The sequence below is a fragment of the Colobus angolensis genome, unplaced genomic scaffold, assembly GCF_000951035.1.
Source record: "Colobus angolensis palliatus isolate OR3802 unplaced genomic scaffold, Cang.pa_1.0 Scaffold515, whole genome shotgun sequence".
Lineage (NCBI taxonomy): Eukaryota > Metazoa > Chordata > Mammalia > Primates > Cercopithecidae > Colobus > Colobus angolensis.
In genome coordinates, this window is record NW_012118655.1 from 2291201 (window position 1) to 2310155 (window position 18955).

General features: G+C 46.5%; 1 protein-coding gene across 1 annotated transcript in view; it reads left to right on the top strand.

The window, feature by feature from the left end:
• ALK (anaplastic lymphoma receptor tyrosine kinase) overlaps nt 1-18955 on the top strand; it is a gene marked incomplete at its 3' end in the record, with an annotated part of 732271 nt that overhangs the window by 603815 nt on the left and 109501 nt on the right. Inside the window, exons 7-8 of the mRNA XM_011960583.1 lie at nt 1377-1508; nt 3545-3645. Coding sequence (XP_011815973.1) covers nt 1377-1508; nt 3545-3645 — 233 coding nt within the window. The remainder of the gene's footprint in view (nt 1-1376; nt 1509-3544; nt 3646-18955) is intronic.

The window sequence follows — 18955 nt, forward strand, 5'->3', positions numbered from 1 at the left end:
AATGAGTAATTATTCACTAAGGTGCTGTCACAGCCAGGAAGCGTTAGGGCCTTCTTTGTCAGCCTGCTGCTGCCAAGAAGGCTGAGACAGAGGAAGGACATGCAGTGCTGTGGGTCTCAGCTAGAGAGCTTCTTTCCTCTCACGTGGAGACACAGGCTTCTCCGCAGCTAGGCTGGGAGGTGTTGGGGGCCATCAGAATCGCCTGGAATAGCCCACTAGCTCCTCAGGGCTGAGTGCCTTTCCTGGAGCCATGCTCAGAGTCAGCTGGAGAAAGTGAGCTTGCTCTCTCACCCTCTTATCCTTTCCTCTTCCTTCTGTGGGCAGTTGGGAAATACACAGTCTAGAAAGCTGACTGTGGCCTCTTCAGTGGGACCTGAGATCAGTCTGATGTAGACAAAAAGATGACGTGCCCTTTGTGCTGAGCCCACAGATGATATTAAGAGGCCCCAATGACGGGGATTGTTTGATCAGGCAGGATAGGCTAGATTATGCTGCAGTAATAAACCCCATATTTCAGTGGCTTGGGATAACATTTACAGTACCCATCCATTAAGGGTGGGAGTGGGAGGGGCCTGTGCTCCACAGGATCACTCAGGGACCCAGGCTGGCAGAGGCTCTTCCATCAATATAGTGTCACCTTTAGGAACAAGAACTCTCATTGGTTGTTTCAGCAAAGGAACAGAGAGACCAGAGATTTACACGAGGGCTTTTCACAGCCTTAATTCAGAGAAGACACATCACTTCCACTCACGTTTCATTGGCCAGAGCACTTGAGATGTCTTCACTTAACTGCAAGGGGGTTGGGAGATAAGGAAAGCAAATGGAAAGTTTTGAGCAATATGTGTCTCTGCAGACAGGTAATTTGATGGACCCACACAAACCCCCAGCCAGCACTACCACAACCACCACCACACTCTGGACATTGTGTCAACCATTAGAAATGTAGTGAGCTATACAGTGGCTTCTCCTGGGGTCACACTCATGGTGGATCAGTATAAAGAGTGCAGAATTTAGAAGCAGAAGACCTGGGTTCAAGTCCTAGCTGGGTTACCTGCTAGCTAGCTGTGTGACCTTGGTCAGGTTGCTTCACATTTCTGAGCCTCTGCTTTGTCAGATATGCAACTGGACTAACGATACCCATGCTGAGGAGTTATTTTTCCTATTTTGCTTTCTGAAGATAAGAAAACTGTAAAACAGCACAGGCATCAGTTAGGGCTTGGGGGTTTCTCAGTGTCATTAGTCATCCAGCGTTCTGGCTGGGGAGCTGTATTGCTAATGAAGATAATTTGGTCATGCCTGGCTAATTCGACCTGGTGTTGGCATATTTTGCCTTTAGCGGTCCTGGAAATGACTGTGCCTCTCTGCTCTCTCCATAGGGAAACTCCCTGTGGGTTTTTACTGCAACTTCGAAGATGGCTTCTGTGGCTGGACCCAAGGCACACTCTCACCTCACACTCCTCAGTGGCAGGTCAGCACTCTGAAGGATGCCCGGTTCCAGGACCACCAAGGTACTACCTCTCTCCTGCCTTCTCCCTGGCACCCATCTTCATGCCCACATAGACAGATGGGAGACTCAGGACTGGGCTTCACCCCACCTGCAGGGCAAGCTCGGGTGTCTGACCAAAGTTTGCGTAGAGCGCTCACACACAATTCCCTCTTCATACCTTGGGCTTTCGAATGATTAAATCTGGCCAAGATAGATGTCACCTCTGGTTACTTAAAATGAGAACCATGAGGAGGGACAAACAAAAAGATAATAGCAACAATGATAATAATCCTTTCCATCAACAAGTGTGTGTTGAGGGCCTCCTGTGTGTCAGCCACATAATTCATTGAGAGGTAGGGAAAGCCATAGCCCTCTTTATGACTGGGGAGACTGAGGCACAGCGAGGCCTTGTGTCATTTGCCCCGGGGTTGTGCCCAGGGAACCTCACCCTACACCTGGTCCATGGTCCATTCCCTGCAGCACAGCCTCTACAACCATCCCCCCACCTCACCCCTGATTTAAGCTAGTAATGCCTGTCCTCCTCTCTCCGGGGCCCATCCTTCCCACAAACCCTGCATGTCTGGCAGAGAGCAAAGGGCCTCCACACAGCCAAGAGATAGCCAGCTGCTCCTGGGTAAGCTGACTCTAGACTCAGAGACACCAGGCTGGGCAAGGTGTGGAATCACAGAGGGTCTGTGAGGCCAGCATAGCTCCCAACGTTAGGCTGCTGGAGAGGCCAGGCTAGCCAGCTTTGGGGGCTGTCCCTAGTGGTGGGGCCTGGGCCCCAACTCTCTGCAGCATAGGGGCTGATGGGGTGGGAAGGTCTCTCTCCTTCTGTCCTCTTCATTTGCCTTCTTTCTGTGGAACTAGAGACCCTCCAATGCTTATTTGTTGAACAAAGTAAGAGTTGGCTCAACAAATGAGCGACCGTGGAGCAGTGTTATTCTTAGCATTCTGTCTGTAAAAGACGCAGAGGAGAGAAATGGAGTTCCAAGCTGGATGTGCCCTTAATGTCTCTGTTCCCAGTTTGATAATTTCCACTATAGCACCCATAGCAAATAAACATCCAGCCCTGTGGAATACCTCCAGTGACAGGGCTCCCACTGCCTCCAAGAGCAGCCCATGCTATTGTTCTCAATCACAGATTAGCTTTCCTTACCTAGAGGCAAGCTCCACCTCTCCATGACTTCTACTCATTTATTATGACGTTTGCCCCCTGGAGCCTCACAGAACTGAACTACTCCCTCTCCCACCAAGGCAGCCCTTCAGAAATCTGAAGGCAACAGTTGTGACCCACCTGCCTGCATGAGGGCTTTTCTGTTCCCAGTCACACAATGCCAGCTCCTTGAATCTCCCTCATGCTTGCTGAGATCTCTTGGTTACTCTGCCCTTGACCCACCTGAATATGTTACTTAATAACAGCCTTTACTGAGAAAGGCAGAAAGGTAGAAAGGAAAGACTAAAGTAATGCTTGGGGTTCTGAGGCCCCCTAAAGTGTTGTGACCTCACAAAGGCATTCATGCCACAGCACTGACCACCTACAAAATGCTCTGCAGACCCCGGAAGTTTGCAGATGCTTCTTCCCACCACCACGTGGGGTTGGGAGCCCCTGTTCTCCCAGATTTTCAGGCAGAGCCATGCTTAGAAAATACAAGAAGTGAGTCTTCATGGGCAGGGGCACAGGATGACCTGGGTTCTAGACAGGGGAGAAGAGAGTGAAGGTCGTAGAAACCACTGGAAGGGCACACATGACTGAAAATGGGGAGGGTGGAGCTGGGGAGGCTAGTGTGCTTCAGGCTATTCCTGGGCCATGGGCTGAAGCTGGTGACCTTGGAAGATCAGGGATGTGGTAGCCCAGATGATGGTGCTGGGACCTCATGGGCAGTTTAGAATGAAATTGTTGACAGGTGGGCTTTCGTCTCCATTGTAGGCCAAAAACCTGTTTCCTCAAAGATATCCCTAGGCTAGATAAGAACTGTGCACAGTCCAATAACCATGCACCCCTGATCCCCCAGTTCCTGATAATGGTGTGCTTGTGATTCTTTTCCTCTCTCCTAGACCATGCTCTATTGCTCAGTACCACTGATGTCCCCACTTCGGAAAGTGCTACAGTGACCAGTGCTACGTTTCCCGCACCGATCAAGAGCTCTCCATGTGAGGCAAGTCTCAGTGTTTCTCTAGTTCTCTAATTTCTCCCCACACCTCTTGTCACTTCCAGAACCCAGATTAAGAAAGTAGCCTAGCTGGCTGGGCTGGTCGTTCTCCTGGGGAGAGAAGAATAGGGCCATCTCTGCCATCTTCGAGGCAGAACATGTCTATCAACATGGTAAAGCCCTGTCTACAGAGAATCATGCCTTAAACAGCCATCCCCAGCTGCACTGAACTATTTGCAGTAGAACCATGATTTAATCAATCCCAGAAGAGGTTTTCTGCGGCATAACAAGAGAGAGTGACAAGGATTACAAGACTTTCCACAGAATCCTTTTTAAAAATATTGAGCTCTTATAATACATTGTAAATACTATACATCCTCAAAATTTGATTTACATAAATTTCACTAAGACATCAATGGCATTCAGTGAGGTACCTCCAAAGCCACTCTCTGAAATGGTTCCTGACGCTGTTTTCTCATTGGTTTGTGGGTGGAGGGACTGGTGCCATGTACCTCAGCATATTCTTTAGGGGCCAAGAAATGTACTTAAGACCCCAACATGGCACAGTGATTAAGCTCATGGACTCTAAAATCAACTTTCTGAGTCCAAGTCAGGTTCCACCACTGACTGATTGTACAGTTTGTTTGGGCAGTTAATTAACCTCTCGGGGCTTTAGTTTCCTCACTGGGAAAGTGAACACACATAATGCCTACCCCGAAGAGGGAAGATTAAATAGATAATGTCCAAAGGGCTTGGAAGAGCATCGGGCACAAAGTAAGCACTGCAGTCTTTAGCCCACAGGGTGCCTGGCACCCGGTGTAAACATTCAGAAGGACGCTGGGGGAAGAGGAAGAGAACTTGAGCCAGAAATCAGACTCTAAGCTCCGAGAGAGCAGGCCATGTCTTGTGCTTTGTTGTACTCCCTCACTGCACCTGCATCAACATCTTGCACGTAGTAGAAAACCTACATGTAGTTTAGATTTGGCCAGTCATCTCATTCTGGACACTCACAGGAGAAATTCCTGTCTGGCTCAGTTTCAGGAATAGCTATGCACCCTCTGAGCAATTTGTTTCTTGTCAGGTTGTGGACATTGTGAAACTGACCAGATTCACTTCTCCTTCTGTGGCTCATAGAAATCCCAGGGAGGTGGTTCTGTGACCAGCAGAGGGACAGACAACAGGGTTGCCCCTGCTGAGGGATGCAGGCAGATTCAAGCCCCTTGAGTTTCTCATAAAATAAAAACTCACAGACAGAAAACAAACAAGAATGGAAAAGATGTAGAAATGATTTTTTAATACGAGGAGTGGTTAAATTAAAACCAAGGCTCCACTTGGCAAGCAAATGGGACTTCGTGATATGCAATTTGTAGCAGCTTACTCCTGGTTTGATTTTATAACTCGACGTTCACCACTTCCTTCTCACCCTCTTCTAGGCTATGCTATCCTACTAGATTTTATGTATCTCTGAACCACCTTAAATCCTTTTTGGAAGAATTCTGAGCACAAATAAATAGATTCATTAAATTGTATTTGAGAAACCATGCTATCTCATGCAGATGGTGGAATTACACAGTCATTGCTGATATTTCTCAGGTGTCTGAGAGCAGGTACCTAGAAAGGAAGGCTTTTTAAGAGAACATATAAATGACGACAGATGGTTGGCCCACCGGAGAGGACAGGAGGATCCTTAAGAGCATTTGGTCTTTAAGTTTACTCTTCACTGGGTTTAATATGAGCCAAATTTCAGAAAAAGAAATGTCAGGGTACAAATGATATTATTCTAATACTTCATCATTTCTCTAATAACCTTTGAGTTGATCAATAGCTTAAACAGGTGTTTTGTTTTACTGGCCTCTTTTATTTTTCCTGCAGTCTAATTTGCTCTGGGCTGTTTCTGCTATTTCCTGCCCTTTTCCAGAACTTGGCTCAGCAGGCATAATGAAGGGAAGGGAAATAAGTCCATTCCACACTCACATTATTTATATTTATATATATTCATATGATTTCACATTCAGGTTTTCAGACCATTTGTCTAATGCTGATGGGTCTTTGAATTCCCAATGTTGGGAGAAATGTTTTTATCAGGAAAATAAATAACCAAAATAGAAATATGCATTTCTAGATTTGTAAGCCCTACCATTTATTTTATGTGAATCCTAAATGCAGAATGCAGGAAGTTGATTTCCTCCTCCCAGGCAGGCTAAATCCCAGTGGCAGAAAAAAATGGATATTGCATTTCTCTGGGAGACTATGTGAGGTTCACTCAGGGCTTTCAAACCCCACCAGCCCTACGGGGGCCTCTGTTGCCTATGGGGCCCAAGTGCAGAAAGGTGGACACTAGACAGAGTTCTGGGGACAGGTCTCTGATGAGCATCAGGCCTACAGGGACTGGCGACAGGTGAGTTCTGGGGTTGATGCATACCACGAAGGACCTTCTCCAAACCCAGCTCAGTTCTGGTCTCCGGGAAGTTAAAGTAATTGTAGACTATCTCAAGAAACACCACCCTCATCAGTGGATTCCCAGAGAAGAACTGGTGTCATCTTCAAGAATTTCCTGCAACATCTAGAAGTGAGTTAACCAGTAGTTCTGTGTTTTACCAATCACATTCACCTGGAATATGTAACAGATGCCCCACCCTGGACCTACTGAATGACAGCGCTAAGTGTGGGGCCCAGAGCTCTGCGTTTTTAAACCCCATCCTCAGTGATTTGGAGGCACGCTGAGACTTCAGAGCTATTGGCCATAGGTGTGCTTGCCAGTTGTGACTGAAATTCATTCTGAGCCCATGCAGAGAGTGTTCCTCACCTGCCTGTGGCCCCAGAAAGCGTGATGTCACTTGTCTTTTAGAAAGATGAGTCAGAAAAGGGATAAGAAATGATGGAGGCAGGGGCGAAGAGAAGCGGGTGGGAGAGCATATGAAACCAGGTCAAGGGTCCCCCACGATGGAGGCATAGCCACAGTGTGCCTTTGTGCCAGTCCAACTTCCAGGGCATTCCAGAAACCTGCCCCACTCCCACCTCCTCCCTCCAGGTTCCTGCAGCCTGCTCTTGCTGTCTACCGCTGCCTCCTATCTCTCTGCACAGTTATACATGGGGCATGAATATTTAAAGACCTCTGCCTCACCCAGCCACAAACAAGAGAGAACGTTGTGGTTTTGGTTTTCTTTTTGTGTTCCTCCTCTCTGCCACAAGCTCTTCTCTGCAGGAAACTGGGGAGCCACTTACAATATATTCTGATTTTATTTTTATTTTTATTTTTCTGAGCTCCAGTTCAAATAATTAAAGTTGCCACCGGGGAGGGAAGGCTTGCAGTGGCTTTCATGTGCTCACTTGCTGTCAGACCTGCTCGAATCCGCCTCGGCTTTGAGACACCCGCAGATGTGTCTGGCATTGCAGCCGCTGGTAATAAAGAGCACGGCGGAGTGGCGGCTGACACCACCCCAGCCCCCTGCCTTTCACACACCCGAGCAGCCTGAATGTCTCAACAAGCCCCGTGTGGTTTGAAATTCTATTTTATTTGAATAGCCTGCCTGTGACTGGAATAATTTAAACCATGTTCTCAGGTCAGAACAAGGCCTACAGGGAGAAAAAGTGGACTTTCCTCATTTTCTTTCCCCTCCAAGGCATGAAAGCAGTTTTTCTCGTGTGAGCTGCCAAAGTGCAATTTGATCCAAAAGTGAGATGGGATCCCCCCAGTTTGTGGTGATCAGTTCCTCAAAGATGGTTTTCCTGCCTGGCCAGAGCTGCAGTTGCCTCTCCCCTCCTCTCGCACGTACATATACACACGCAAACACACACACACGTACACACATGCGTGCACACACCCATTGGGATCTTGGGACACAGCTGAACCTTTCCACCCCTGACGTCACCTCTAGCAATAAAAAGAATCAGGTTGGATTAGCTGTGGAGAGCCGCTGTGATCTAGGCAGAAAGTGACCAGCAGGCCCCTTACACGTCTACATGGGCCTGGAGAAAAGGGGACCCATCCTTTGTGTCATTAAAACCAGCAAATGTAGCCCAGAGGGATGTGAGGGAGAAGACGCCATGGACCCTGGAGTTGCCCTTGGCCATCCGTCCCCGAAGCCCTTCTCAAAGGGAGGGAATTTTTCTGTAAATTGCTATCTGGTTGATTTTGTAAGACATTTCAGGGTGCTCGTGATCATCCCTGGAAACAGGCTCATCCTTCCCTCCAGCCTCTCAGCGTGACACAGAATCAGGGAAGCTGAGAGGCAGGTGTTGATTGGGCTTATTGAAGCTTGCCCCTGACCTCGGCAGCAAGCAAATAGGACTCTCAAGATGGGAAAAAGAGAGGAACTTTTCTGACTGCTGTGTGTTTAAAGTTTATTAAACTCAGTGGCAAATTCTTCTGTGGAGAGTCAAGAAAAGGAGGATAAGAGTAAGAAAACTTAGTATCAGATGGCATGAGGTCGAGGAAAAACAAAAGCAGAAGGAGACCTTCCTTTATCAGCCCCCACCAAACTCTCGACGGGGCAGGAGCCAAGGAGGATGAGCAGAACTATTGAATTCAGCTCGTTTTCCAGAGCAGATCCTACGCATCAGGGGCTGCCCATCCAGATCGTGAAATTTACCCCAAGACCCACAGCTAATAAACCAGATCTTACGATTCTGAGCTTCATGCTCTTCCTGTCACACTGCCCTGCTGCGGACAGATGGAACCTTCTCAGCTTGGGGAGAGCTGAGGAGAGCCTCAAAAGCATCAGAACTGGCATTTCTCTCACCTAACTCAGAGCCTCGCTACCACGTCTCTGCAGGCAGGTAGGGAATCCCACCCCATTGTGTAACCAAAGAGCTCTCCACTTCGTCTCTTCACAGGCTGGGAGTAGTCACTGGGTCTAACTCCTGAGCCACCACCGAGACACTGCCACTCACCTACAGGACTCAAATGGAGTTTGTTCATTGGGTGGGCCCCGTTCTCAGCCCCATGTGATCCAACTTACTTTAGCAATAATCAGGAAGCAGAAGCCATTCCGGGAGGCCTCATGGGCTGGATGGCAAATAAAGTTGTTATTTTCTGGAGCCAGTTTACCTTCTGCATAGAACGAATGACCATCTAGGGAGAAGAATGTTGCACCCTTCCCCTCTCCGGGCTGACTGGTGAAAGAACAAGCAAGTCCCTATCAGAGCCCACCTGGGACCAGCCTCTCCCTGCCCATGCTTGGCCAAGCAATGCTGTACTTTGCGGTGTTTGCAAAACCCTTTTTGTAAATAGTAGGGGACCAGTACCAAGCTAGAGGGGATTCCAGGGTAATGTTATCTCTGCCTCCCTCACTAAGCCCAAGTACCTTTGGTCAGGCATTTGGAGACCAAGATACTCATCAGGCAGAGTTCCTGTGGCTGTCCAGCCCCCATCTCATCTGATGCTGTGACATCTCTGCAGTGACAGAATGTGCCTGAACTGGGAGAAAGCAAGTCCAGCTCTAGGTGTCAGTGCTTCCCTAAATTAAGAGCAGATCCAGCTAGTCTTGCTGGGGATTGTTTTCACACATGCTGTTCTCTGCACACTCCTCTTCCTGCACTGGGGACCACGGTCAGGACCCCAAGCTAGCATATGATCCCTCTAAATTATCCACTGTCTGCCCAGGAGGACATAAAGCCGGGCCCAGCAGAAAGCAGAGGGCTTCGGGCTCCCACAGAGTAATGCTGACACCTACAGCAAGTCGGAGCAGGGTGGTGGCTCCAGATAGAGCTGCCTCCCTCCTGCCCCACAGCCCAACAGCCACGCCATCTCCTGTGACCAGAAGAATCCAGCTGGCCATGTGGGGCTGAGTGCAAAAGGAGCATTGCAAGGCAGTGCAGTGCAGTGGGAAGGACGGGGCTTGAAGTCCTTTAGCCCTTGGTGGAAGCCCTCCACTTTCTAACGTGGAGATCTTAGCACAGCGACCCACTCTTCTCAGCTTCAGTATCCTCTGCAGGGCTGTTAGGAGAAACCAGTGAGAGGAGATACGAAAAATGCCCAGCCTGAATCTGGATACAATTAGGTGCTTAAAAATGGAACATGTGGTTTCTGCTACTCTGTTGCAGCCATTACTATTATTATCTTCCTCTCTGACTTCAGTGATGATTCTGAGACCAAGGCTGGAGGCTGCCTTCTCCAAGGAGCCTGAATCTGGAGGGTTTGGCCTCTGCCCTGCCCTGGGTAGCGTGGCAATAGTGGGAAGAGGGGTGTTGCCCAGTTCAGTGGCTGGGGTCAGGGGAAGTTTATGCTTTAACAGCAGCAAAGGGGCCCCTGCTGCCCCTGTCCACCATCTCCACCAGCTCCTCTCCCCAGCCAGCAGGGGCATGGGAGCTCCCTCCTCCAATCTGCCAAAAGTCCCTTTGTTCCACTGCCCCCTCAGCAGACACCTACCTACATGGAACAATAACCCCATACCTTGATATAGTCCCAACATGTTTACAGAGGGGCCTTTCCCCACATCGCCCCCAACCCCCAGGGATGATATTGTCACCCTTTTACAAATGGGGAGAGAAGGCTCAGGAAAGGAGCCTAGACCACACTCAGCTGGCCAGCATGGCCCACAGTGCCTGTCCTCCAGATGCAAGAGTATCTCTGCTTTCCCCAGGGGAGCTCCTGGGAGTGGGACATCTGCCGTCGACAAGGTCACCCAAGGCAGGGAGGAAGTCTGGTGATACGGCCCAGAGCAGAACATCACAAGTCTGACTTTTCTTTTACAAACCCCTTTTTTAACTTAAAAATAAATGTCAATTCTGTATTTTAATTCCTTAACATGCCTATTTGTTTGGACACAAAAACATGCCTCATGTTTTACTACTGAGTGGCTAATGCACCTATTTGCCTTGTGGCTTTGGGTACCCCCAGGAAGAGCCGAGCGGCATATGTGCCCCCACTCTAAGAAGCCCAGAGGAAGAGCTCTCAACCTCGCTGCCTTTTTCGGAAGCGCCAAGGCCCCCCCACTTTAATGATCTCACTCCATTTCCTAGGCCGCAATTAGGCTCATAGATGGTGCATTTTGAAGAGCACCTGCTCTGCCTTGGTGGGCCCTGAAGTCAGCTTCAACTATGGTTGCCCCTCATCTACCCCATGAGTCACCCTGACCCTGGTGCTGAAACCTTAAGAGGGCTGAGCCCTGGCAGCCACTAACACTGCCGGTGATGGAGACAGTAACCTCAGAAAACCTCTTTAGCTGGGGTCTAGGCTTACGCAACTTTGTATTAGAGGGCAAAGGCCTCCAATACAAAGAAGGAAGGTGCAGTGGTTCTCGAGGCATTTTCCAAAGGGCTTTTTCCAAAGGCTTTCTGTATGAGGAAGAGATTTGGGCTCCACTTCCAGTCTCTAACGACAACCATCCAGACACCTGTAATGAGAATCCCCTGTGTGTCAAAGCTTACAGAGCCTCTTCACCTCCCACGGCTACCCTGTGAGTGGATAAAATCTTCCCTGTTCTTCTGATGAGCCCCTGAGCCATGGCAACAAGGCACTTGACTGGCTGGATGCACACACGGACCCTGAGCGGGAGGGATGAGCGAGGCAGGGGCACTGAGGGTCCACAGTCAGGTGGTGAACCAGCAAGTATTGATTTCAAACCTGCTGTGTGGCCAGCCATGCGGGGAGACAGCCCACAGGATTGTGGGATCTCTTTCGGGTGTTTATTCTACAGAAAAATTAAGAACACTTACATTCAGTGTGAAAACTTCTGGTCTTCAGGTCACTTACAAATCACTTGGCTGTATTACGCTAAAAAGCAAGCCATTATTCTTAATGAGGGCCCGCAAACAAGCTCTTTGCACCCTAGTTGAAATAAGCCTTCACTTAGTCCAGAGCTGGAAAAACGGACCCTTAGTATCACTAAAGCCAACTAAGGATGTAGTTTTCAAATGTTGATTCCCTAGTATAAGGCTGGCTCTGTGCTAAGCATTTCACCTACATTATCTTATTATTAAAAAAAAAAATTGTTACCCCCATTTATTGATACAGAAACTGGAGCTTAAAGAGTTTAAGTGACTTGCCCAAGGTCACGCTGCTAGAGGCAGAGTCATGATTCAAACCAGGTCTGCCCAACTGCCCCCTGTAAATACCGGATTTGACTTAGATGGCCTGAGTTTAGATCCCAGCTCTGCCCCACTTAGGAGCCATATGACCTCAAGCAAGTAACTTCCTTTAATTTGAGAGAAAAAAAAAAAAAAAAACCTGTTTTAGTTGCTGCATGAGGTTGTTACCAGGATCAGAGGAAAATGTGAAAAGCCTGTGTCTTTTCTGCAAAGCTTGATGAATGGCAGCAATTATTATTATGATGATCCCTCATCTTACGTTACTCAGGCATGAGGAAGTTGCTGCTGCATAAATTCAGCCACTGCTTGGGTTCTGATTTCTCCTCTCAGTCGATCAGCAACACGTGGGCAGCTCGGGAGCATTATTTCACACAGTGCCCACATTAGCACCAGCAGGACGTGCCCAGTAAACCCACTTCGTTGATAATTAATTAATTGTGCAGCCCCACCCCCACCCCCTGCGGTTGCAAGCATAACCCTCATCCAGGATGAGAGCGAACAAGAAGTCTCCTCAGTGAGCTTCGAGGATCCAACAAATGACACCTTCCTGAGCTTTCTGAGCCAAAGTCATTCTTACCCCAGCACCTAGAGCTAGGGAGCCACTGCAGCCCAGCATTCTATCACCACTGCCTGTTAAGTGGTCCACTCGGCCAGAGCACTTGCTAATGGCTACAGTAATCAACAGCAATTGTAACTGCAGTCAGACATAATTAATTTAATACCTTTGAGCCATTCACAACTAATACCTCTCCCATTGCATGATGAAGCTGAGGTCTAGGAAGAATCGCTGTCTCGGCCCTGGGGTGTGAACAGGGCCTTCCTTGGCACTTAGCACAGACTTGGGTCCCATTCAAAAGCTGTATGTTAATCACAGACCTCTCTGGCTCCCACTAGTGGTCACTGCAACACATTCATGTCGCCCACGTACTGGGGGAACACCCCATTAAGAGCACACACTCTCTCCAGCTGTCAGGGAAAAGTACTCCCCAGAGGGCTCTGGGTCCCCTGCAGATGTCCCTGTTGTGCCCCACATCTACTTTTTCCAGTGGTGTCCATGAAGGCTGTGGGAGTTTCATTGCCTAGAACCATTCTGTTCCCCAGCAGTCAGATTACAAAGCTACTCCTCAGTGTCATCTCCATCACACACAGAGAAACTGAGGCACAGAGGAGGCCGTTTGCCCAGGATCACACCATGGCAGTGTAACTGAAGAAAATACCGTCTTTGTCTTCCCATAAGCCTGGAAAGATAATTCTCTAGGGAACCCAGAAGATTATAAAACAACAACAACAACAAAAACTAGACAGAAATTTTAACACAGCATTTTCACCCTGTCCTATTGTTTTTTTGTGAACGGTTTATCTCTAACAAAGTGTCCCCTGCCTGCGCTTTCCAATGCAGGAGGAAGGAACTAACATTTATCAAATGTCTTCGCTAAGCTGGGCACTGGTCTCATATAATCTTATTAAAGCCCCATAATAAATATCTAAGCAGGGTACTGTTGACCCTGCTTTACAGAAGAAGATGCTGAAGCTCTGAGATATTACATGATATGTAAAAAATAGACCATTCTTTCTGATACCGAAGCTTGTGTTCTGTTCACAGCACTGTCCCACCTCATTCCGCAGAAGCTCCCACCCTCCCTTGGTCTCCCTCACAAAGCCTAGAGTACAGGCACAGTAACTTGATTCCCTCTGAAGTGGGTAAAAACATAGTACTAGGTTTTACTATTTCCCAACATCAGAATCCTCTCTTACCACCTGTTTAATATAGCATTTATTGTTTTCTCTGATTATAAAAGAACTTTATGTTCATTGTAGAACATTAGGAAAATGCAGGAGAGTATGAAGAAGAAAATTGAAATTGCCCAAAATCTTACCCCCCAAAGATATTGGTACATTTCCTTCCAGACGGATAGATTTAGATTTGAGCTTTGCTATAGAGAAAGGGTTTATATAATATAAATATAAACATCCTGTGTCTTATTGTCTTATTTCTTTATTTAACATTACATTTTCCCATGTCGATATTAGTCTTCATAAACATGCTTTTAAAAACTGCATACCCTAAATTAATTTCATTATTTTTGTTCTAGTTATCAAAAGTCAGATATTCATTGTAAAAAAAAGTTGAAAGAAAAGACCACAGGAAAAAAAAAGAAAAGAAAAAAAATAATTTGTAATTTTATAACCTCACCAGGCAGGGATCCCAAGGTGGTTATTTTTATATGTAGCCTTCATGTTTTTAGAAAGAGGGCATATAGATGTCACCTGGTGTTCCCTGGCTTCCTCATGATCCTTCAGAAAGGAGACAGTAAGTGGTATTTTCAGGAAGGATCCTGATCTTTTAAGTATCCCGCAAGACCAGGAATCCAGCATTTCTTAATTGCAAGCATTTGCCAGAAACATGTTTTATTTGCGTGTTATCAAAAATCTGCATCTGGCCAGCTTCTTGCTGTGTTGGGTTGATATGTCATTAGGCTATTTATAGCTAGAGAGTTGGTGTTTCTTTTTTCAAGGTGAATTAGAAGATGGTGAACCAAAACACTAGATTTTGCAGTGAGTCAGTATTCTCAGCTGAAGTTAAGAAGATACCACATTGAAACCAGGGAAGTCAAAATTACCAGTTCACACTGAGAATTACAACCCTCTGGCACCCTATACTGAGGGAGAGCCTTAACCCCCATGCAGAGGTTGCTTAGATGTTCCTGATGACACCAATCCCAGTCATTCAACAGAGACTGGATGGGGAATACCCAGGGAGTACCCCCACCATGCAAGCTCATCTTTGAGCATCTCTGTTAAAAATGTATTTCCTTCTCTTGGAGTGAAATACACACTACAGCATCTAGCCTTAGTTTTGTCTCTACTATTGGAATTCATGCAGGTCTTCAGAAATTTGAAGCAAGATAGCACCTCCCCCCTCAGAGCACTTCCTACATTTGGGGATGTTGCATGCAGAATAGATATTATTTGATGTCATTGAGTCTCTTTTGAACACTGCAGGCTAAATATGATTACAGTATTTTCTATGGGTTGAAGCGATTGTCCTGAAGCTGCCATGAGGTATGCATAGCAAACATGGGGCATATTCAAGACATAAAATTGCACTAATTACCTCTGGAGGAGGAATGGGCCATGAGAGAAATTATAGCATTAGGCCTAGCCACAGTGCCGTTCCTGCTTTGCATACAGGACTTTAATTAATAAAATGACAAACACTGGTACTACATAATTGGAAAGTCTATCAGTCCCTTCCGAGAGGCAGGAAAAAATGGCCCTTGTGAAAGTGCTGGCTGGAACCAGAAGATATAATTGCTGGTGGCGTGCTCCTGGTGTTGTCTCTACTCACTTGTCTCATTTGCTGTCTGCATATAAAAGAGTTTATTAGTCAAACACTGCCATTTATAACCTATATCTAGTAGGATGTGTCTAGAAGGATCAAAAATTTTATTGTTACTGGCACCAGCAAGCATTATTTCCCATAAATATAATTTAGAATTTGTATCAGATTTCCCATATTTGTGTGAATACACACACACACACGACTGTTAATCGTCTGGCAGGGACAATGGTTGTAAATGCATTAAAATTCACTAGCTCCCTAATTTCTCCAACACGAAAGTATTTCTAGGATAAGATCTTGTTAAAATATAAATTCTGATTCAGAAGAGCTGGGGCAGGCCCTGAGACCCTGAATTTCTAATAAGCTCCCAGGTAGCGCCCACATTGCTGTTCCACAGACTACATGTTGAGCAATGAAGATCTGGAAAATCTTTGCAATATGCCCCCAAAGCTTTAAGGAGTACCATAATATATTATATGGGCATTGCACTCCATGTATGGTAGAAAGAACACACAACATAGTGTAGACTCCAGGTCTGCAGCCTGTGGGCTTAATGCCCAGGGGTGACTGACTTAACCTCTCTAAGCCTTCAATTCTGCGTCTGAAAAATGGGTGGAATAATAATATCTACATGAAGGGATGTTGACAGTGTACAATGAGATAAGCCTACGTGCAAGTGCCTAGTTCAGCTTCCGGGCATTCAGTAAAGAGTCAATTAACAAACGACTTCATATCCTGTAGGCCAGGGGTCCCCAACCCCCAGGACCGGTACTGCCGCCCAGCAGGAGGTGAGCGGCAGGCAAGTGAGCGAAACGTCATCTGTATTTACAGCCACTCCCCATCCCTCGCATTACTGCCTGAGTTCTGCCTCCTGTCAGATCAGTGGTGGCACTAGATTCTCATAGGAGTGCGAGCCCTATTGTGAACCGCGTATGCATGCAAGGGATCTAGGTTGTGTGCTCCTTATGAGAATCTAATGCCTGATGATCTGTCGCTGTCTCCCATCACCCCCAGATGGGACTGTCTAGCTGCAGGAAATAAGCTCAAGGCTCCCACTGATCTGACATTATGGTGAGTTGTATAATTATTCCATTATATATTACAATGTAATAATAATAGAAATAAAGTGCACAATAAATGTAATGCGCTTGAATCATCCTGAAACTACCCCCCAATCCCCAACCCCTGGTCTGTGGAAAAATTATCTTCCACGAAACCGGTCTCCGGTGTCAAAAAGGTTGAGGACCTCTGCTATAGGCCACCCAGATAGAAACAGATCTTAAGATGGAATTCTAAGAGTGTTTTTGGACCGGAAACTTGACTGCCAAGATCAAGCTGGGTCTACTTGACATGGGTATTTACATAAAATGATATCAAGGGACCTCTCTAACCAAGGACTATATAAGGGAAATGAAAGTCTTTGAGAGGAATTTGAGCCTGCAGTCTGCTCTAGGAACCACATACAGTGAGTGCTGTCTAATGTCAGACACATGAGATCAACAAGGAATACTCAGTAAGAACTGATACCAGGCCTCTGAGTCTTCTAATTAACAAACTGGTAAAAACCTTATCTTGCAGGCCCAAGAGGGTAGTTCTAGCCCCATATACATCCTCAGGTCATTCCTGCTCAAGGGGTCTGTCTCTCTCTCTCTCTCTCTCTCTCTCTCTCTCTCTCTCTCTCGACAGTTATTCCAGTCTTTTTCTGAAGGTGATGTAATAGCCCCAAGAAGGCCCTTAGCTGAGAGCAGCAGACTCCCCGCTGCAGGAAAATCCCTGCCTCTACACCTTGGTGATGGTGGGCACATTTTAAGCCATTTGTAAGTTATTAAGAGTTGCCTCTTACTCAAAGTCCAAGATGAAAATGGACCCCTCACTGAGAGGGCCAGGCCCTTCCTGCACTAAGTAGCTCAGCTCCCCAGAGGTCTCTACCCAGGCTGCACTTTAGAATCAAGTAGAGAAATTTTAAAATCTGCTGATGCCCAGGACCTACACACATCTACTTAAATTAGAGGCTCTGGAGTGGGGCCCAGACATTGGTTGTCTGGAAAGCTGATTCTAATTTGCACCCCAGGTTGAAAACCACTGGTTTCACCATGCCATTCACAGTATCACAGGAGCTCTACTTCCACGTTCTTCGTCTCATACTTCATAACCCCCTTTTAAGGCAGGCAGGGAAGGTGTGGTGGTTATTATCACAAGTTTGTCTATAACAAAATACAGGTTCAGAGGAGGAAAGTGGTTGGCTTAAGGTCACACAGTTAATCCGCAATGGTCTTGAAGCACAGACTCCAAGTTATGCCACAGTTAGCAGGCAAGGAAAGAGGATGGTTGGACAAGCCACTGAAGAATAAATGTTGATGCAAAGGGCAGGTGGTTCCAGTGCATTCTGGAAAGGTTGTGGGATGAGTCACAGGAGCACAGGGACAGGGATTTGGTATCAGTCCAAAGATTCTGCATTTCTTTTTTCTTTTCTTTCTTTTTTTTTTTGAGACAAAGTCTCACTCTATCGCCCAGGCTGGAGTGCAGTGGCACCATCTCAACTCACTGCAACCTCTGCCTCCCAGGTTCAAGTGATTTCCTGCCTCAGCCTCCTGAGTAGCTGGGACTACAGGCATCCACCACTACCATGCCTGGCTAATTTTTGTATTTTTAGTAGAGACGGGGTTTCACCATAGCGGCCAGGCTGGTCTCAAGCTCCTGACCTTGTGACCCGCCTCAGCCTCCCAAAGTGCTGGGATTACAGGTGTGAGCCACCACGCCCGGCCAGATTCTGCATTTCTAACAAGTTCCCAGGTAACACTGATTTTACCAGATGGGATTACCAGTCTGAGGACCACACTCTAAGCAGGAAACCACTGACTGGTTCTTAGAGGTATAATGTGGAAGAAACTAGGATTATAACTACAGGTGAGAAGTAGGCCAAGGGAAAGACATAGGCTCTGGACTGCTTGTATCTTTTTTTCCTAGATTCAGGGGGTACACATGCAGGTTTGTTACATTATGCAATAGTATAATGCTGGGGTTTGGGCATCTAGTGGACCCGTCACCCAAATAGTGAGTTTACTACCCAGTAGGTAGTTTTTCAGTCCTTTTCCCCCTTCTTCTCTCCCACATTTTGGAGTCCCCAGTATCTATTGTTTTCATCTTTAAGTCCATGTGGACTCACTGTTTAGCCCCCACTCATAAGTGAGCACATACGGTATTCGATTTTCTGTTTCTACATTAACTCAAGATAATGGCCTCCAGCCACATCCACGTTGCTGCAAAGAACATGACTTCATTCTTTTTTATGGCTCTGTAGTATTCCATGGTATGTACGTACCACATTTTCTTGATCCGATGCACCATTGAGGGACACTTAGGTTGATTCTATGACTTTGCTATTGTGAATAGTGCTGCAGTAAACATGTGACTTCAGGTGTCTTTATGGTAAAATGATTTATTTTCCTTTGGGTAGATACCCAGTGGTGAGATTTCTGAGTTGAATGGTAGTTCTGTTTTTAGTTCTTTGAGAAATCTCCATACTGTTTTCCACAGCAACTGAACTAATTTACATTCCAACCAACGGTGTATAAGCATTCCCTTTTCTATGCATCTTCACCAAGATCTTTTTTTTTTTTTTTACCTTTTAATAATAGGCATTCTGACTGGTGTGAGCTGGTATCTCATTGGTTTTCATTTGCATTTCTCTGAGGTTATTGTCGTTGAGCAGTTTTTCGTATGTGTATTGGCTGCTTGCATGTCTTCTTTTGAGAAGTGTCTATTTAATGAAGTTATTTGGGTTTTTTTCTTGATTTGTTTAAGTTCCTTACAAGTTCTGGATATTAATCCCCTCTTGGATGCTTAGTTTGCAAATATTTCCTCCCATTCTGTAGGCTATCTGTTTGCTCTGTTTATAGTTTCTTTTGTTATGCAGAACCTCTTTAGTTAGGTCCCAATTGT